Source organism: Sceloporus occidentalis, unplaced genomic scaffold (assembly GCF_023333645.1).
Source record: "Sceloporus occidentalis isolate IW3139 unplaced genomic scaffold, rSceOcc1.0.p SCAF_4, whole genome shotgun sequence".
NCBI lineage: Eukaryota > Metazoa > Chordata > Lepidosauria > Squamata > Phrynosomatidae > Sceloporus > Sceloporus occidentalis.
The window spans coordinates 164,375,723-164,397,832 of NW_028316984.1; the positions used below are offsets into that span (position 1 = coordinate 164,375,723).

General features: G+C 41.8%; 1 protein-coding gene across 4 annotated transcripts in view; it reads left to right on the forward strand.

The window, feature by feature from the left end:
* Positions 1-22,110, forward strand: part of TTLL5 (tubulin tyrosine ligase like 5) — a 295,829-nt gene that overhangs the window by 120,681 nt on the left and 153,038 nt on the right. For all 4 annotated transcript variants that reach the window (XM_089522251.1, XM_089522253.1, XM_089522249.1 and 1 more), the window contains 4 exons: positions 3,206-3,357; positions 7,431-7,749; positions 15,367-15,487; positions 16,984-17,130. In XM_089522251.1, the coding sequence (XP_089378377.1) occupies positions 3,206-3,357; positions 7,431-7,749; positions 15,367-15,487; positions 16,984-17,130 (739 nt within the window). The remainder of the gene's footprint in view (positions 1-3,205; positions 3,358-7,430; positions 7,750-15,366; positions 15,488-16,983; positions 17,131-22,110) is intronic.

Sequence of the window (22,110 nt, forward strand, 5' to 3'; positions counted from 1 at the left end):
CCTGGTAGCAATGTGTTGGAAGTAATGTTTTGTTATTTTTTGTTTAGCAGTAAAACTTGTTGCTACTCTTAAAAAGTTTGATTTAAAAAATAAGGCAAAAATTAGCTTTGCCTTTTGCATGCTGTGTATGTGTTGCAGAAATGTTATCTTGGAGATAGTGGTTATTTTAAATAGTTTTTTGAGGCTGAAATTGAATATTGATAGTAACATGTAGTAACATCACTACTGATGGTATATACAATGCGCCCGCATCACATGTGGCTTTCAGCATATGGTGAAAGCCGTGCGGGGCACCACGTCCCATTCGGATGAATGGGGCATGCGCCGGTGGTGCATGCGTGCCATCACGCACCATGCCACCGCATGCACAAACCCCATTCACTTGAATGAGCATGAGAGGTATTGAGCATGAGAGGTATTTGACTTACATGGGGGGAGTTCGGAATGGGTCCCCCGCGTAAGCCAAGGGCAGACTGTATTACACTATATAAGGTTGCCTATCTTCTGCTCTGAATTGTTCACTCTCCTTGTTTCATTTGAGAACAGAGGTAACCTGTGACTGAAACTGTTTGCAAATGGTTCCCATGATTTTTTCTCCTCTCTTCCTCAATGTATCACCTGTTACTCACCCAAAAGACTTTGTTTCCCATGACCAATGTCTATATGAAACCACTGGGGGGAATCATTAGGCGTCTATTAGGTGCTATCAGTATGAAGATGACTCTTAACTCTACTTCACCTTGTCAATGCAGTTAGCTGGAGCTTTGAAGGTGCTGGAGTAGTGCCTGAATGGTGTAATGAGTTGGATGAGTGTCAGTAAACTGAATCCAAATCCCAGTAAAACAGGCTTTGTGGATTATTAGTTCTCAAACTACTTGCCCTGGATGAGGTTTTGCTCCTCCCAAAGGCGCACATGCATAGCTTGGAGTACTTTTGGATAGCAAGTACATTTAACAATAGCAAGTACATTTCTATACCGTTTATCAGTACACTTAAGCACTCTCTAAGCGGTTTACAGTGTTAAGCTAATTGTCCCCAACTAGCTGGTGACCTTGGAAGGATATCAGGCTGAGTCAACCCAGAGCCCCTGGCTGGTATTGAACGCCCAACCTTGTGGTTTGTGAGTGAGTGGCTGCAGTACAGGCATTTAACCACTTCGCCACATGGGCTCCTTGGAGGGCCAAGTGAACTACATGGTTTAGGCTGTTTGGGGCCATTTCTGTCTGGTCTGCCATCTATAGCCTTTCTTGGACAGTAGTTTGTCAGTGCAGTGGTAAAATCCCAGTTATACTACCGCTGTGCAGTCTTCAAGTTCCCCTTGAAGACTACTGGGAAACTGCACTAGTACAGAATCCAGCAACCAGATTGCTGACTGTCACACCATATAGAACAGTGGTTTTTAAAGGCATTGCACTGACTACCAGTATGCTTGTGATCTGAATTCAAGATGCCGATGATGTCATTTAAAATTTTAATTAATTCTGACTGATTTACTAATTCTAACTGCTGTGGGACCTTGAACTTTGAAGGAATGCCTTGCCTTATATATGCCTGCCTGAGAATTGAAGTGTATTGGAAGGGCCCTCCTCTATGCCCTGCATCGTAAGAGGACATGGGAATCAGCTGTATCCATGGTGGCACCTCAGTTGTGGAATAGCATCTCTTTGGAGGCCCACTTGGCACAAGTACTAGTGTCCTTCTAGGAGAAAGTCATAGAATGAATTTGTATTAGTCTCTGTGGCCTAATTGATTTTATCCAGTTTGCACATTGTCACCGTTAGCATTCTTTTAAATTGTTTCAACTGATTTTAAATTGTCTTTTTTAACTGATGAATGGTTTATTTGATCTTCTGAAATTGTTATTATTTTTTGTTTTAAACTGAATTTGGGAGGGAAGTGAAAGGACAGGCCCAACACCATCGGGCCTGAAGAGGAAGAGCCCTCTCCTCCCTCCTTCCAACTGTCATCTTCTGGCCTGGGAGGGAGCTAAAGGACAGGCCCAACACCATCGGGCCTGGCCTCGATTAAGAAAAAGAGCCCTCCCTCCAGTCCATCTGCCTTGGTCCAGGCCTCAGAGGGAGAGAAGAATGCTGGGCCTGATCCCCTCCCCCCACCATTCCCTTCTCCTTTTATGTCGTGTCTTTTTAGATTGTAAGCCTGAAGGCGGGGAACCGTCTATTATCCGAACCGTCTATTATCCCCTCTGTTGTAAACTGCCCAGATTCCCAGTGATTGGGCAGCATATAAATAAATCCTATTATTATTATTATTGTCATTATTATTATTTGTTGTAAGCTGCCCTGAGCTCTTCAGACAAAGGGTGGGATATAAATGTTTTAATAAATATAACAAATAGTAGCCCAACTTGGCCATATAGAATACTGCCATAACTTTTTATTAAATAAAAATGTATTGGCTAACCTTTTTGTGAAAAAATAGAAAGGCTGAGTCTGGAGCGTTTGATCCAGTTAGCGTGATTGTGTATGGACCCCTCTTAAGAGTTATTAGTTGTTCAATATTAATTCAGTAGGGAGACTAGGAGTGCATCTGCATTGTATTTTGATAAAATTACCAGCTTGTTAGATGAAGGGAATGCTGTGGATATAATAATAATATAATTTATAGTGATGAGGGAGCAAGCTTGTTTTCTGCTGCTCCAGAGACTAGGATCCGGAGCAATGGATGCAAGCTCCAGGAAAAGAGATTCCACCTCAACATTAGGAGGAACTTCCTGACAGTAAGGGCTGTTCGACAGTGGAACAAACTCCCTCGGAGTGTAGTGGAGTCTCCTTCCTTAGAGGTCTTTAAACAGAGGCTAGATGGCCATCTGTTGGGGATACTTTGATTTAGATTTCTTGCATGGCAGGGGGTTGGACTGGATGGCCCTTGCGGTCTCTTCCAACTCTACAATTCTATGATTCTATTGTAGAAGTAATGCAGTGTGACACCACTTTAAGTGCTGTAGCTCCATCCCATGGAATCCTGGAATTTGTAGTTTTACAAGGTCTTTAGTCTTCTCTGCCAAAGCATGTTGGTGCCTCACAAAACTACAAATCCCAGGATTCTGTAAGATGGTGTTAAAGTGGTGTTAAACTGCATTATTTTGATAGTGTAGATGCATCCTAGCGTGTACATTTTGCTAAAAATAAGAACAAAATGTTTTTTTCAGTATTCTGTTTATTTTTTCTGTTTTGTTCTTTTGCAGTTTAACTCTTGCTGGAGATCTGGGCCTGGACAGTGTGGATTGTAATGCTCAGCTTCATGCTGCTTTGTATGAGCGGAAACTTCTGTCACTAGAGGTACGGAAACGAAGACAACGTCATGGCAAATTGAGACCAAGACGTTCAAGATTGTCGGGTATGTGTAAGTCTTGTACATTTTTACACAATAGCATGAGAGCACAGCTTCAAAGAATGAGGAGCTTAATTTGCATATGTGATTTTAAAAACTGTATGTATGTATTTCCTGTCCTCCATGTCTGTTAATATGTAATCCATTATCAATACTGGAGGGTTCATGAGTTGTCAGTCTCTTGCAGTTACAGAAGAGCAAATTAATTGGATTAATACTAATATGGATTAGTAACTTTTTGGGTTGCTTCTATGTCTTTCTTAACAATTTTACACAACCTTTCAGGCTTTCAACCTTTTTTCTTAATACTTTCAATATTTTTACAAAAGTAAGGCACTAACGTGTCTCCTTCTTTGCCCTTTCTGTCCATGGAGAAAATGGGAAATGAGGCAGTTCAGCAAATGTAATGCAAGTTAACAGAGAAAGAGGAAACTGCTAAGATTACTAGAGCTGCCCACATCTGAACAGAGTCAGTGAAGACCCATTCTCACAAGTGGCTTGTTTAAACACTACATAGCATATCCTTGGGACAGTGCCTGATGCTCCATTAAACAAGATAGTTATATCTTCAAGCAATAGTGAGGCAAAAAGGTTGGCTAGGTATTCACTAGATGAGCAGAGAGAAACGCAGATTGGTCTGAGGAAATCAGATAGAGGTACAACATAGAAAGTGACAGAACAGAAAAATTTGGAGCTCAAAAGGAGAATGGAGAAAATTTTACCAGTGAAAGGGGGTAGAAGAAGAAAAGGTATCTGTGGGATACAGAGGAGAGAAATGAAGAAAAAGAAGACAGTAGAGTGTTGCTGCATTGTCTGCTAATGCTGCTTTTCATCTTAACTCAGTGGTTGCAGGGGTGACCCTGGTGACAAGGTCCATGTTTTGTTATAACAAAAGGTTAAAAAAATTACTGTACCTTTGTGACCAGAGACAACAGTTCTGTGGGTGGAATATCCAGTAGCCAGACAAATCTTTGCTAGTCACAGAGAGCATAGCCCAGTGCAGACCTCCAAGGTGCAATTTCTTGATACCAATCAACTTTAAAGAGACATATCTTCATGTTCATATGCCTCTAATTCACATAAAGTATGTACATTTATTTTACCAAAATCAGTACAACCATTTTCTAGCACTTTATTTTGATCTTGTATTGGCATCCCAAGTATTTAGGAAAGTTCTGGTACTACATGTGACTCATTTGAGATGAGAAGCTTTAATGTATTCCCCATATCTGGATAACATTTTACTGAAGGAAGGTATTTTGCGGAACTAAGAGAAAAGTTACTTTCAGCTCACAGAGTCTTCAACACATCTGAGAAGGGCTACGGACATAGACAGGACACAGATCTGTGTCTCAAATGATAGAGCAGAAAAAATATAGAAGGAATTCAAAGGTTTATTCAGAACAAGAGGCTGAAATTATGCACATGACACATGTGCAGGGGTTAATTGTATCAGTGGTCCAGATTTTATTATGCACGTGTTCTCCAGCTGTACATGACAGCTGTAGTGGCTCATACTTCTACACTAAACGGTGTTAATGCTAAAAAGAAACTGCCACTTTATGCTGTAAGGCCAAGAATAGGATCTCTATGTTGGTGGGCTCACAAACTCAACCTATAGTGCAGAACACCATTTTTAGAAAAGTGTAACAATATGTGCCAGTTTAATGGGATGAGGGTTTATGCCTGGGAAAAACAGCCAACGGCCAGTGGATTCCAAGATTAGCAGAACAAATTGGCTCGATTAAAGGCTGTCTGATTTTGAAAACTTTCTGGCATTTGGTGCAGGGTACACATATGCAAGTTCTTAAGTACGATAATACAGTGCAGTTTTACATGAACAAATGTAGGGGGATCAAATCCCACTTGCTTTGCAAAGATGCATCTAAACTTCAAAAATGGATGGAGAAATCAATGTCCTCAACCTTGGCAGGCTGACAATAATACATCTAGGGGAAGTAGTACCTCAGTCTGCAAGTATTCAACCAACTGGACATTTAGAAAGATCGATCCCATACTGACATGTTTGCTATGTGCAGGAACAGGAACCAAATTTCTTAAAAGCCAGGTTGCTGCACCTTCAGCTGTACAAAAAATCCTCATGTTATGGGTTCCCTGAGCAGAACAACACTAAAGGACCAACCGTAAAACATGGATTTCTAACTTGAAATAGGTGTTGAATGTCTTAACAGGTGCTCCTTTCAAACCTATGCAGGAATGATAAGATGCATGATCCTCAAAACCGTTGGTTTAGTGGCATAAAATCAGCAAGAAGGGTTTCAGAAATTTCACAATTTTCAATCAGTGAAAATTTGTATCAGTTCAACAACAATAAAGTGATTTTATTTTTAGATCAATCATTCCTATCTAAGATAGTTTCAAATTTCTGTCTGTGAGGGAATATCGCTTCCAACCTTCTGCACTAATCTGCCTCATGATTAGAGGAAAAAATTATGTACATTATATGTAAGATGAATCCTTAAATTGCAGCACATGGACCTTCATACACACTCAGGTCTTGTTTTTATATTTTAATCCACAAACAAAGAGCCAACACACTTGAAAAGTACAGCTGTCATGATGGATTAAAGCATGCATTCACCTCTGTTACAAGCAGGCAAAGAGACTATGGCCATAGCTTGTGCTGGCACATTCCACAAGAATGATGACAGTAATGTAGATGTTCTCAACCAATGAATGTTTTCATGAAATCTGTAATGCTGTAGCTTTGAGCACACCTATAACATTTTTAAAACATGGTGAAATTGACAATCAGATATTGCTTTGATGAGACAGGTGGTACAAACTGCTTCAGTTAAAGGTACAGACAAACCCACTTGTGAGGATTAAAAGAAGGGAGGGAGGGAGACAAAAAGGGAAATGTGGCAGTATCTTTAAGACTAGCTACTTGTTATTTTAGTATGAGCTTTTGTGGCTATAAACCCACTTCTTCAGCTACAGCACTGAGTGGTATTAAGGCCCCAGGTATAAAGCATACGGTGTATACTTGAAATAAGTCGCCCTTATATATATATATGTCCAAGGCAGGTTTTGGGGTCAAAATTATGCATTTTTACATGACTCAAGAATAGTTGATGGTAAAACTTAGGGGCAGATTAAAAAGGATGTAGAAGATGAAGCAAAGGAAAACTATGCCAAATAGTTGCAATATTATATCAGACATAACTGTGCTCACCATAAAGGCAGGATTGATGAGGAGGTAACTACAGTAAATGGTGGTTGAGTGATGTGTGGGGAAACTAACCAGGCACAGGCAAGAGACTAAGAAAATGCATACATATCAAAAAGGATGTAAAGGCAAAGCAAACAAAATGGTAACTTTGTTAACAGTGGTTATAGCTTATAACTTTAATATGATAACTGTCTGATTTTAATCCAGAAAAACTAACAAAATGCATAAATGTCTTATGAAAATCCTCCAAAGCCTGATTCTTAGTGCTTCTTTGAGGGGAAATACCAAAGAGCTGCCACTGCCAGTTTCCCACCCAGGCATTAAAAAATGTCAGAAGTGGTGCCATGTGGCGATGGAGAGAGTAGAGGAGATCAGTGCATTTTTTATGTGCTCCTAGGATGGACTAAGCTTTCTTCTTTCACCACTCATACATTGACTTGTGGATAAGTCAACCCAGGGTTTTTGGTTCATTTTTTTTAATGAAAATGTCTAGATTTATACATGAGCATATACATTATTTATACAGTTGTGGAACAGAATATAATATAATCCAGAAAAATGCAAATCGTATACATTGCCCTACATTTTAAAGAGCTGGCCGAGGTGATACAGGTCTTTCAGATATTTACAGTAGTCAGTGTTGATGTGTGAAAGCAATAAATTGCTTACCAAAATCAGTTTCCCAGGATTCAAAGTTCTTTCTGAGTAGATTTATTTTGTTATATGTGCACTACTCACTACTGAGTCTTTTCAATAAAAATAAAAGTTTTTTTCTGCATCCTCAATACTGTGTCATTTGCATTGGTGTATATAAGAGCTGAAGTTTTCTGCCATACTTCACTGGTGCTAAAATGTTGAAAACTGGTAATATATTAATTCTTAACAGGGACTTCACAGTCAACTGATTTTGTCCTTAAGTCAGAAATGGAATCTGAAGAGGAGGAGGAGACAGCAGAGGAGGGTGAAGAACTGGAAATACCTCAGGGTGAAACAGCTGATTGTCTTAGGAATATGAAGGTGAAATCTAAACCACAGTTGTCAGAGCAGTTGGAGCCTGTTCACCAAGAGAAGTTGAGAAAGAACCAACTTGAAGAGAAACCTAGACATGAAGGGCTACCACTCCAAAGCAAATTGCAACCTGTGCCAATGGTTGTTGAACTTCCTTTTAATTTGCTACAGGTTCTTCATCAGAACAAGAATCTAAGGTAAGTTTTCATTCTTTGGTTGAAGTGAATTATAAGTGAAGAAATATGTATGCCTGTGAGAATTTTCAAGTTGCTATGGCATATATAGTGGCTGGTAGAGAAGGGCACTGAATTATTGTATCGCCTCAAAACCTTGTAAACAAAATATTATTTGTTACACAAATTACTCTGACAAAATGCAGCAATGGTTTCTAATGGTTTTTATTGACTATAAAAAGAATTCATTTATCAAAAATCATCCTTTAAAAATAAAGCTGTTTCGGGCCACTTTGGAGGTATGCTATTTAAATGATGCATGCATCCTAAGCATCCAGAAGCCACAACAAAACCACATTATAGTTCTAAGGACTGGAGCATAGCTTTGGTGCAGCTTCCGGCCTCTTAGGACACATGCATCATTTAAACAGCATACCTCCAAAGTGGCCCGAAGCAGCTTTATTTTGGCCCGTCTGTATGGGGCCACAGTCTTGCACAGATAGCCTGTATCTAAGCTGTATAGACCTTTAAAGGGTATAATCAGCATGCATTCTGCAAGGAAATGAACCAGTGGCTGTTTCAATATGAGAGTTAAATGTTTTCCTGTAACCAGTTTCTCTCAGCAGACTTTTGCAGTATTTTGGATCCACTGAAATTTTCAGGTTTCAAAGTCAGTCTGACATAGAATGTGTTATCATTATACAGATGAGATGTCATAAAGGTATGTGTCACATCTCAAGGAACAGGTGCAACTGGTGCACCAGTTTTAGCTGTGCAAAGACAGTCCTGGCCACTGATGAAAACCAGGTGTCCCCATGCTCAAATCTGATTCCCGGAGCATACCAAGCTATGAACCTGATGGTTCAGATGAAGTAACTCCATTGAGCACAGGCTGAATCCCTGTTCCCCTATCTGTCTTTCTTCTGACCAGGGGCACCTCTGTCTTGTCTTGATGAAGCTTCAGTTTTTCCAGTCCACTACCAATAGCAGATACTGGTTTAGCACAGAGACAGTTTCCTTGGAACTGAATGAAAGAAAACTAAAATTTCCTGTGATTTCATGTTGAGAGGAGCCCACAAGCCAGTGGCCATGGGGTCCAACTAGAGCCCCCTGGCACCTTTTGAGTTCTCTCCTCCAAGAAGGTCTAGAACAGTACCTGCAAGTCTCTTCCCAGAGGGGTGGCTCAGAAGAATACAATCAGCCCTCTGTATCCATATATTTTTATGCACTGATTCAAGCATCCATGGTTTGAAAATATGTTAAAAATGTATAATTTCCAAAAAGCAAACCTTCATTTTGCCATTTTATATGGGACATCATTTTATTATGCCATTGTATTTAATGGGACTTGAGCATCCATGGATTTTGTTATCCACAGGGGGTCCTGGAGCCAAAACCCAAGTGGATACCAAGGGCCCACTGTACCATGATTGATATTATGTATGACCAGGAGCATATTCCCTCTGTCTAATCTCTAGCATAGGTCATCCACCTATGGCTTTCTATGCTTCTGAGGGACAGAGCATATACGCCTCTGACCACTTGAGAAAAGTTCAATGGACAACATTGTGCAGATGCAATGTTGGGAGAGAAGGATAATTTCTTTGCTCCTACCACTGCCATGGCTTTGCAATGGAATCTAGTCTGTATTTGGTTGAACTTGTTCTGAGTTTCCTACCATTGATGCTCTTGTTTCCATCCCACTTAATTTATCATCACCAGCTCCCTAGTAAATCAGCAGGTTCACTGAGCCTTGATATCGACCCTCAACTTGAAGGTGATGGAAAAGTTGATATTGAGTTTGGAGGCTAAGCTGTCTTTGGTTTCTCTGGCAGCCAGTCTCTGAAAACACGAGGCCAAACGCTCCCTGGCAGTCTGTCTGTATCCAGGCAAAAACAAAGCACTTGTTGATAGTGAGCCTTCACAGTCTCCAACTCCAGAGAAGTCTCTCAGTGTCAAGATGCAATCAGTACTGAGACATAAGCAGAAGAATCATCATCATCATCATCATCATCATCCAAGGGAACACAAGTCTCCTTCACAAACCTTTTTTCAATCTGCCATAGATGTGACCATGCTACTTGAGGCCTCCATTTCTCTTTGGGAAGCTGCATTGGAACATATATTCCATGGGCCTTTGCTGCTGATTTCATCTCCTCATTGGCAGCATCGAAGTTCTTGGTCCCACTCCCATTTGATGTTGAGATCAGATATCAATACTGCTTCCTCTTATCAGAGATACCACCGGCACAGACCTTATCAACATTTTCATCATGGGGTGCTTATTGCCATAGGTATGGTGAGCACAGTTACAGATGTTCCCATTCTCCCTGCTATGACATATTACTCTGACATAAGGCGTTCATCAGCCCGTGATAGCTCCTTGGGCCAGTGTACTTACCATTGCAAGAACAAGGCCTATTCTTGTCACTCAATATGATACCACAGCATACTATACAAACCACCATTATCACTACCATTGAGCAGGGTGAGAGGGTGGGTAACCAGGCATCCAGTGAAATTGCCTCAACTTTCCACAATTTGTCTTGGACTCTCCCCATTAAAAAGGTTGCTGGGAAGAGCAAGACTGCCACAGTTTCAGTTTGCTGCTGTTGACTGGGTCATAAATGCCTTTATAAGTTCAGCTATCTTGACATCGGATTCTGACTCATATTCAGTGATGGTTCCTGCAAGGAAATCACACATACATCCTATCTCCTTGAGTGCCTTGGATCCATTCTTCCCAGCCAATAACATTAAGGTATTCATTGACCAAATTTTACACATGTCCAAATCACTAGATATCCAGGTTCAGTATCAACACACCCCTGTTGAAGACCCAATATTCCACTGTGTGCAGGTATAGGCCACAACCCCTGCGGCTTTACAGATGCTTCTCTGCCTGATGCAGGTCAACCCTTTCATCGATTCCTTCCACCTTGAGCAAGTTAGAAATGCTCTACTGTGTTAATGACTTGGGCGTTGTTCCACTTGGAGGGCATCCAAAACTGGAACTATATACTACCACAGCTATCAGCAGGTTGCCTCTCTTATGCAAATGCCTCCCTCTTCTGGCCAGACATTTAAGTCTGGGCAGATGAAGAAGCAGTCCAGGGATGTTTCAAAACATTGACTTTGTTTCCCTGTTAAATGACACCTTAGTAGCTGATTTTTTATCCCCTCAACTGCTCTCATTCTTGAATGCTCAATGGCTTGCTCCCACTGTACCACTAACAACCTGTCCGCTATTCTACAATAAGCTCAGAAACTACCATCAAGTGTGGAATGCTTGACATCATGAAAGGAGACTACGCCATCAAATTGGATTCCTGTCCTCCATCAGGTTTCTTCCATTCCACCCCTCCCTCCATAGCCTTACTTTAAGTGGTAAATACTCTCTTGCAAAAAAGTGCCATCAAACCTGCTCCTCGATCTCAAACAAGTTGAGATTACTTCTCATGGTACTCCACCAGGGCTAGCCTAAAGAAGAAGAGCCCTCCCCTCTAGTCCATCTGCCTTGGTCCACGCCTCAGAGGGAGAGAAGAATGCTGGACCTGATCCCCTCCTCCCCCTCACCATTCTCTTCTCCTTTTGTGTCGTGTCTTTTTAGATTGTAAGCCAGAGGGCAGGATTGGGCGCAATAAAAATAAATCCTATTATTATTATTATTATTATTATTATTGTCACCCAGAAAGATGGAAGTCTGCTGCCCATCTTGCACTTAAGAGGCTTGAACCACTACATCTACCCATGTTGCTTCAGGATGGTGACTTTAAATGCCATTCTTCCCTTAATGCAGCAGAATGAATGGACTTCAAAGATATCTACTTTCATATTTATATCCGATCCTCTCACAGACATTTTCTCTGCTTTGTGATGGGAAAGAAGGGTTACATATTTGGAGTTCTACTTTTGGTGTCAGCATGGCTTTCCGTGTCTTTACATAAATGATTGCAGTTGTAATTGCCTTCGCCAGCAAAGTGTTGTCCTGTACCTTTACATAGGCAACTGGCTAGTTGTCATCTCCACCAAAGATCACAGACATAGAAACTGTTAAGGCTTTCCTGGTGCCAATCTAAACTATATGTAAAAGACATAGTTTAAGTCTGGTTGTCACAGAAGATCCTTCATATCAATGCTCTAGAATTGTTGGCAGTAGAAACAAACATTTCTCTGCTTCAAAAACCTGCTAAAGGGCAAGGTAGTACAAGTGCTGACCAACAACATGTATTGGATTGTGTCATATATTACCTAAACAAGCAGAGTGGAACTCGTTCTCTCACCCTTTCCCCATACAATCCAGTTTTGGGATTAGTCCATCCAGAGAGGCATCTCTATACTTGCTGTTTACCTTTCCAGTGAAGAGAGCATTTTTGCAGATGACCTCAGCCAAGTGCCAAATTTCATCCATATGTGGAGGCTAGATTCGGATATGCTGAAATATGTCTTCCATTATTGGGTTGTTCTTGAATTAGATATTTTTGCTTCTGCTCAAAATGCCCAGTGTGGAGAATACTATTCCAGGACCCATCAGGGGAGGTTGTGAGGAGATTCCTTCCTGTTCAGCTCGGACGATCTTGCTCTATATGCATTATCTCCATTTCCTCTTCTAACCAAACTTGTCACCAAGCTTTGTCAGGAGTGAAGGAGCTTCATCCTGATCGCACTGTGGTGACCTAGACAGCTTTGGTTTGCTTCCCTTCTCCATCTGCCTCAAGGGGAGTATGTTCTATACTAACCAGATCTCCTCACCCTCTACCATGGCTGTGTCAGACACCCCAATCTCGACACTCCATCTATCAACAGGGACGATCCAGCCCTAGCTACTTTATCTGAGGCAGTAAAGAAAATGATTGTAGCTGCCCATCAAGTTGACCACATGACCATATGATTACAAGTGGAAGGAATTCCTCAACTTTCTATATTCATTACCTGTTGACATTCCTGGTGCTACTATTGGCCATGTTTTGAACTTTCTACTCTCCCTCTTGTCTTGTGGTTTGTCTTTATCCTCAGTTTGTTGTTACCTGGCTGCCATTTCAGCAAGCTTTCTTGTTTTGCACTCTATAGTATCAGTGGTTCCCAACCTGTGAGTCAGGACCCCTTTGGGGGTCGAATGACCCTTTCATGGGGGTTGCCTAAGACCATTGGAAAACACCTATTTAATTACAGTTATGAAGTAGCAACGAAAATCATTTCATGGGTTTGGGCCACCACAACATGAGGAACTGTATTAAAGGGTCGCTGCATTAGGAAGGTTGGGAACCACTCCTATAGTTTAACAGTTTTTGAAGGCTATAAGTGCCTTCATCCCCCAGTGTCAGAGAGACCATTAAGGAGGAGGGCAGGTTGTGTGCCTGTAACTGTAGTTTTTGAGTTGTTGTTTGTGAACTCACACAACCCCACCCATTCTCCCCTTATCATGTCTTGCTGGTTCCATTGGATGACTGCATCAGCATCCATTGGAACTGGTCGGTTATTGCGAGAAGCCCCTTATATAGGGCAGCCGGAGGTGGACAGGGATTTTGCCAAACTGCTTTAGAACACTTTGGAATGTATTGAAAGAGGCACTGCACAGGCGCAGGATAACTCATTCGTCTGAGTTCACAGATGACCACTCAAAGAACTAGAATTACAAGTATACAACTTGTACAGTGCGCCCGCGCCATACGCGGCCTTGAGCATATGTGCTCAAGCCGCGGCGCGTGCGTGGGGCGGAAGGGGCGGCGCGTCCCATTCAATTGAATGGGTGCGTGCACCTGTTGCGCTCCGCGCGTGCCCGCGCCGCCGCGCACGAGCCCCATTGTTTCCAATGGGGCTCGAGCATAGGCGGAATTCGCCTTACACGGAGGGATCCGGAACGGATCCCCCACGTAAGGCGAGAACGGACTGTACTTCCACTAGCATTGACTGAGACCATATCACCATATCTTTGCCTGGTCTTACTCATGTAGGTGCTGCTAAAGTCCTCTTCAGCACCAGCATAGACAGGTGTCTACAGTTTTTATGAGCCCACCTTCAGTGCAGGCTTTGGCATCAGGTGTTTCATGGAGGGAAGGCAACAAACTCCAAGTCAACTTCTGGTGTATTACTTCGCTTGAAATAATTGACTTCTTGGACCTAAAATAAATAAGCTCTCTCATGCCCTCTAGAGTGCATGTCAGGCATTTTTGCTTTGAAAAGAATCAATTTCTCCAAAAATATTTTGGGCTGCTGGAGGTCCTTGGCAGATTCAAATACAATCCACAAAGGGCCACACTTTGCCACATCCTGTTTTAGATGGTTTTACTGTAATAGCATAACTTTTTCCTGCCATAATTCGTAGGTAAGTTACCTTATCCTAGCAGAGGGGAGAGAGGCTGCTGGCTGCAACTCTGATGTCAATGACCCTGAAACAACGCCTGACCACTGCTGCAAATGGCATGTAACATTTGGTAGACCCCTGAACTGATTTTTACAAGACTTGCCTTCTGTGTAGTTGTAGCTTCCAAAATGAAGTGTAGTGTGGGGAGGGGTTTAGAAGTCACTTTTAATTTTGGGTGCTATTTCCTTTTGTAAAATAAAATGCCAATGACACTGGGAAAAATACTTTGGTGGTACTCTCCTCATATGCTAGTGGGTAGAAGCTATTTAGTCAGGCCATCTCTTCCTTCAGAGCTATCGCATCAAAAGGCAATGCCTTTCTTCTTCTTCTTCTTCTTCTTCTTCTTCTTCTTTTTCTTCTTCTTCTTTTGGAAAATCACCTAGAACAAAGAGGGAGCCCAGTTTCATATGATCAATGCAAGAGTAAATTATATGGTCTGCACCTATTTGACTGCCTTTGACTGCTTGTTTGTAAGGCTGTATTTTGGATTAATCTCACAATTAAGCTTTTGCCTTTGCTTTGTTTTGAAGATAACAAACTTATTATTCCAGTTTTCTGATTCTGTTCAAATGTTTTAAGGCTATTCAGTGAGCTATTTGAAGTGCCTTTGTATATGGAAAATGCAAACTTATGTTTGAGATGCTGGAGAGGTTTTAACTGCTCTCCAAGTTTTAGTGGTGTATTTATTTTATGAATTGGATTCATACAAAGTTATCTACATTTAGATCTCAGGAAATTAATGTAACTTATATTAGTCATGACTAACATTTCACGTTAACATCAGTGGAATTTAAGGGTGACCTCCTTAGTCTAGATCCAACCTTCTCTATACAGACGTATCCTATTTCCTTGCAAAATTGGCAGGGTCTGCCAATTGTGTCTTAATATTAAGGTATATTTTTCCATCCTGTGCCCAATCTATGTGAAGGTTGTAAAAGAATTTTCATCATAAAATGTATGCTTTGCCTTTCCCCTAGGTAGCAGAGAAAGATTGGTTGGATGATATTCAATTTATTCCCCCAGGCGTTTATGATTGAGAGAGGACTTCCCTGTCCAATCTTGAGCTAGTCTTTCTAATACTTTATGATAAATATGAAAGCTCTCCTTTGCACTTGCACCATGGGCCAGTGTGCAAAGCTTTTCTAACTTAAGATTGATCCTAAAGCATCTCTTTGCTCTATAGCAGCTAATAGTGTGTCCAGAAGGGTATTTGAGTCTAAAGCCAATGAATCTTAGCTGTATTTCTGACTGTTGTATGTGCTTCTCTGCTTCTGCAGCAAAGTTCAGGCTCGCAGGGCTTTCTCTGCTTACCTGCAACGTGTCCAATTGCGCCTGATGAAAGAGGCTGGGGATCAGGTCCATAATCCTGCCTGGGCGGCCAAGGAAGATGAACAAATGGTAAGAAATTGTACGATTATACAACTCTTTACAGAAGGGAGGAACCCAGATGATCCTACTCAGCATTCTTGAATCACTGTCAGTGTGAAGCTGATTGCAATCAGCTGTAGCAATAGCAGCTTCATTTATATACCGCTTCATATCACATATCACTAAGCAGTCTCTAAGTGGTTTACAACGTATAAGCTAATTGCCCCCAACAAGCTGGGTACTCATTTTAGCGACCCCAGAAGGATGCAAGGCTGAGTCTAGCCTGAGCCCCTGGCTGGTATTAAACTCACAACCTTGTGATTTGTGAGTGAGTAGCTGCAGTACAGGCATTTAACCACTGCACCACCAGGGTTCCTCCTACATAGGGTTATGCAGATGCTAAGTATAGTTAAATTACTTCATCCTCCCTCTGCTACTGAAATTATTTGAATACCACTCTTTGAACACAGACTAGATTCTTTGTGTGCAGATCAAGAGTGACCTAAAGGAGATAAACCAAGCTGAACAGATAATGGTTCAAGTGGCAACTGCTCTCTGGTTTTCACCTCTTCACATAGTTTTTCCCATTCTCACATCTTAAACTGTCTGTATAGAGAAATTGGTTACCAGACGTGACTTTGAGTTGTCTGCTGACTCCCCAGACAGTAGCTGAACCATCGTACTGTATATGAAGCAGCTGCTTTTTAGCACTTAATGAAATCAGTCCCCCTTTTTAGTCCTTGCCTTTAGCAGGCAGTTTTCTTAGCCCAAAAGGAGACTATGAAAACAGACTATAATGAAAGAGCCAATCTAGCTCATGGATTAAAAACCTTATGTCAGGAATTGGGAATAATCAGTTTGCCTCAGTGGAAAATGTTACTTCTGAACTTTCCAAGTGGAAAATTGAAACTGGCTCTCTAAGAGCTACTTTGTCTGCTGTGCTGTGAAAAATAATGTTTAAAATAACAGATCAAACCAACTTAATATAATGATGGTGAGAGGCAAGCTGTGAAATTCAACACTTTGGCTATGAGGCAGCTCATTTGCATGTTTAGTAGGGCACCTAACCAAAAGTAAATCCAGACTGGAGACAGAATGTGTTTGAAATTAAACACCCACAGCAGGCAGCTTGCTTTAAGGGCTCACTTTGTAAGCAGTTCTCCCTACCATTGGTGGTGACATAGTGGGGCAAAAAGGCATGGTTTTACAGCCAATGTTGAAATAAAGCATGAGGCTTGGTGAATGTGACCAGAGATGGTGCCAGAGATGCATAGTGGTGGCAGTGATATTCAGAATTTCATGTAAAAGCCTGTAATCCATTCAGAGAGATATTTTTTCCTCTATTTCTTTTAGTCAAATACAGAATGTCATAACTTGCATCTCCTTGTCCATGGGTTATTCCTTTTCTCCTGTTTTGCAGTACACCTCTTAACCCCAGCCCAGACACCTTCTCATTATTATTTTACGGTGAAATAGAAGAAGTCAGCTGGAAGGACTAACTCTTTCATTTTGTTCCTTGATTACAGGAACTGGTGGTTCGCTTTTTGAAGCGAGCAGCAAGTAATCTTCAACAGTCTTTGAGGATGCTGCTCCCAAGTCGACGCCTGGCCCTGTTTGACCGTAGGCGCATCTTGGCTCACCAGCTTGGTGAATTCATAATCTGTTATAATAGGGTGAGTACTGGATGTGTAAGCTGAGATCTAAGTTACAGGTGTCATTTTAATACCTGAAATACAATTAAACATTTTTTTTATAAATACAAAAAGAGATACGTAGCTGGCCTAATGTGTTGCCAGAATTATGCCTTATACTCTGGTATATAAGGCCCTTCTTGAAAAATACCTGATGACCTGTGGGCATAGCAGATATATTTTAAAGCAATTTTTATTTTATAATGTTTTGTTATTCATTTTTTTTCTTAAGTCGCCATTTACACTTTGCAAACTCCATAACTTATGAGTCTTCAAAAGCATCTTTCTTGGGAGCACTGAACAACCATTGGGATATTTCTTTGCACCAGTTGATCAAGGCAGATAACCAAAATTCCAAATCCATTTAAATTCTTGCCTGGTTTTATCACCCCTTGTTTTTCTTCTCCTGCCTTGGCAACTGGTTGAGAATCTCTGACTCTCTCATTCTATAACACTATAATTCAAACTGTCAGTGTATGGATGGATGTACAACACCATTATTAAGAATTTCACAGGACAGAATATGGCAGCTAGCTGAAGTTGATGGATGATGCAACATCTGGAAAGGTTGCACCATGGTAAAGTGCCACGTACAGGATATGCCCAGGATGACAACAGACTAATGCAAGGAACAATTGCAGGCAGCTGTGTGGGGAGATCATGCTGTGGACAATGTGCATAAATATGGGCATGACCTATGGACAATATGGGTTATTATTGAGTAGTGGATGGTTGGTTGTCCTATATATAGTGCTGTAGTAATTTTCTGTAAATAGAACTTAGACACTGTGAGTATTCTTTAGCACCTTGTGCAATTGTAGGTGCTGGCGGCACTGCAGAGCCAGACAGAGAAGGACCATGAGTAGTGTGTGGCTCTGACAAAAACTAAACCTAGTTAGTTGGGCGTTAGGTTGGAGAAAATTATGCATGCAATTGACAGGGGAAATGTAAAAGAAAAAGAGAGAAAAAAAACATGGTTTCAGATGGAGAAGTTCTCCACCATCCCACTGGAGAAAGAGAAAAAGCTGCCAGATAAGGGACTTAATGCAGTGTTCCATTAGGTGCAAGCTACATGGCAGGAAATTATAAACAAAAATGATTCAGCAATTCAGTTGTGTATTGAGCGGTGTACCTCTGGACAGACATTAGAGTCTGCCCTGAATTTTTTTTCTAGCATTTTGTAAGAGCAATAAGAAAGAATGTCTCTTCATGAATGCTGGATTCAAAACCCATGGTGGTAAGACTAAAAATAATAACCTTGGGGAAGGCTTAAAAAGTTTAAAAGATTAAAAATAAAGAAAAAAATTGAAGGCAATAGATTTACTAGCACTGACTCACCAGAGGAAGAAAGGGCGGTTAAAACTCTGTTGTGCCTTCTGGCCATCATATTGAATCAGAGGATTCTGCGCAGAAGAGGGGGTCGAAACTAAGCAAGTTCTCAGCCATTCAGGGAAGACTGTATCTTCAGTTGTGTTGACGTGCGCTTGAGTGGTGGCCAGAGTACCAGCAGTGAAATGTCAGCCAATGCCAGAGGGGAAAAAAATGTTTTCTTTAAACTCAAGCTGCACGGCTGAAATTCAGGAAACTATTTTTAATTACCTGTCTAGATGGTCTCTCAGCCTCAGTCTCAGGTATAGGTTTGCAGTTCAGTTAATGCCTGAGCAATAGCGTTTCAAGACATAGTTCAGCAACAATCCCATGATATCTCTGCCATAATGTGGAAATTGGGAGGCGTCAAAATAACGTCAATGATTGAAATATGTCAACTGCAATGAATTTGATTAATAAAATTGATTTCTTAATCTAATTTACCTACAATGAAATTTAGAAATAATGGCAGTGCATACTTTTAATGTATTTGGAATGTCTCTGGGAGCAGGTGAAAAGTCTGATGGGCAGGAATATTCTCAGCCGCAACAGTTAATAGAAAAGACTCAGGAAGCTAATCAAAAGGGTATAGAGAAACCAAGAAAATGCACAGAGAAATCAAAACTTGTTTCTGTTAAAGATATCTTAAGTGAAAAAACAATGTAGACAAAGCTTAATAAACCTAAATACTCTAATAAAGTCACCAGATCCCATCTGATCATGGAAGCTCAGCAAGGTCAGCCCTAGTTAGTACTTGCATAGGAGACCGCCAATACCAAATGCTGCATGCTATATTTCAGAAGAAGGAACTGGCAAAAGCACCTCTGAATACAGTCACAGCGCTCCTGATATATGGCCATCCCACCTCTGCTTAAAAATCTCTAAAGAAGGAGACTCTGTCATTCTCTGAGCCAGCGCATTCCACTGTCAAACAGCTCTTATCATAATCTTGAGGTGGATTTTTTTTTGGGGGGGTAGCTTGAATCCATTGTTCTTCTACTTGGTCTCTGTGCCTCACACAATAGGGTTTTGTGCCTGCACAGAGAGTCCGTTCAGAAGCTGAAAAGCTGAGCAGATTGGTGGGAAGCCCAACCCACTGAGCATGCCCAATTCCAATCTAGCTCCTCCTTCAGTTCTTTCATTCGCCGCAAGAGAAACACTACTTTTGGATTGCTCTCTAGCTGTCCTCATGTACGGTAGATTTTATTTTTCATTCTTGTTCGCCATTCTGTTGTACATCATTGCTCTTACAGAGCTTGGAGCGAGGTTTTTCTTGTGCATTTTTCGCCTGGCTGGATGCCTTGCTTCTAGGCCTCTTATGGCCTCCAATTTTCTCTTTAAAATCTGCATTTCTTGTAATAGAAAGGTGCCCCTCACCAATAGCCATTCTAAATGCTTTTTTTGTTTGGGTGAGTGCCATGTTACCGACTGTTATAATATCTGTCGCTCTTTCACCAACGTGACTCTTTGCAGCAGAACCCAATGTTTAAAACTTTTTTGTTGGGAACGCTCCCTTTCTGTTGTGGAGAAATCATCTTCTCAGTCTGATCCTTGGGCTTTGGTGCCCATCTTAAAACTTCCTTGGATTCTTAAGATCTCCAAGACACCATCTTCTTTGCTGACATCGACTTTGACTTCAAGCCAACCTCGAAGGTCTCAACGTCGACTGTGGCCTCCTCGATACCAGTCTCCCTCACTGCAGGAGGTCCCTTCTGCCTCCTAGGAGAAACATCCTCGCAAGGCCAAAAAGAGACGTGACATCTCTGGTGATTGTAATGCTGACAAGCTAAGTAGAAGCATAAGTCTAAGGCCTCTGTTCTGCCTACCACCTCCTTGACTTTGGTGGCTACTCTGATCTCCATGCTAGTCTCGATGGCAGCAAGAGCATCTTAGCCCCCCATCTCAGTCAGCATTACAGAGTCGACATCAAGGGTTTTGACCTCGGCATCTCTGAGTTCTCTGGTACCGACGGCCTCGGTACCCACTCCATTGTCACTACTGATGGTCTCTCCACTGCCACCAGTGCCAGTTTCAGTGCAGTCGGAGATGTTTGCCTCTCTGGCTCGGGCTTACAGGCTCTCTTACCCTAACCCTCTTGACACCGTGAAGTGTCTCCAGCTTGATCTCACCGCTCTCTGACTCGGCATTATCTTCTCGGCATTACTGTCGATACTCGCCTTATACTTCAGCGTCATACATTGACTGTTATCAGGCCAAATATTGGAGAGAACCCCCTTCCTCTTATCGATCTTCCTCTCCTTATAGAGATTGTTACCACCAGAGACCTGCACTGCAACTCTCCTTCTCGATATCAAGCTCGCTCTCGATCCCAATCTCCACACCATCGTCATCAAGCCTGGCTTGAGTCTAGGCTTGATTATGACACCACCAGAGTGCCTTCACCTCTGCCTCACATTACTGCTACAGTTTCTCATCCACCTGCATCTCCTGTTCATTTGATGCCAGCAGTTCAACTTTCACTGTTGATGTCGATCTTGATGCCTATCCCTGCTGTCATTCTTATTGTATCCTTGATGTTCATGCCTCATCCAATGCTGGCTCCTTCTACCACGTAGGGCCCTCAGTTTCCTACTCCCTCCATCCCTCAGCAGTCTACAGCCTTTCGACATGGAACTGTCACTAGCTTCACCTTCTCCTGTTATTGCATCCCCTCAGGAAGAGGTTGAAGACACCATACCTGACTCCCCAAATGAGGATATTCAACTCTTCTCTGATGTTGTTCAGAGAATGGCTTGGGCAATACGTCTTCAAGTTGAGGTTGCTCCTAAACTGGCAAGAGACCCTGTCTTTCAAATTGTTGATACCACTGCAGTTTCACCAGCCGTCCTTCCCTTTTTGGCCTCATTATTGGATGTCATGAACCTTTCTTGGGTAAAACTTTCCTCTGTGCCCCCTGCTTCTAAAAAGCTTGAAGGTCTTTACAAGGTTCAGTCTTACATAGTACCTTATCTCTTCACCCACCCTAATCTGAACCTCTTAGTGGTTGAGTCTATCTTTAAATCTTCTGGCAAGATAAATTCTGCTCCAGTTGACAAAGAAGGTAGACACCTTGACATTTTTGGGAGATGTTTCTATTCTTCAGCTGCCCTTTCTGCCATGGTAGGTAATATGCAGTATTGTATGGGTGCCTACCAAAAAATTTTGTGGGACAAGATGGCTGCTTTCATCCCCTTCTTGCTGGAAGAACAAAAGACGGTTGCCCTTGACTTCTATACAGAGACTCTATCTTTGATCAACCAACAAATCCACTCAGCTAGGCACTTGGTGGACTGTGCAGCCAAGGTGATCTCATGTGCAGTGGCAGCCCATCACTATGCTTGGTTTGGATCTACTGATCTCACTGTTGAGGCTAAGAAGCGTATTGAGGATCTCTCCTTTGATGGTGACGGCCCTTTTGCAGCAAAAACTGACGAGTCTTTGGACACAGTGGCCAAGGCATGTCTCACAGGCAAGAGGCTGGATGTCACTGGTCAAAAACAGCAATATCACAAACAACATTGGCGCCCCCTGACATACCCCTTCAAACAATTCTAGGTCTTGATCTACGGCTTCTACTCAATACAGGGGCTGTTC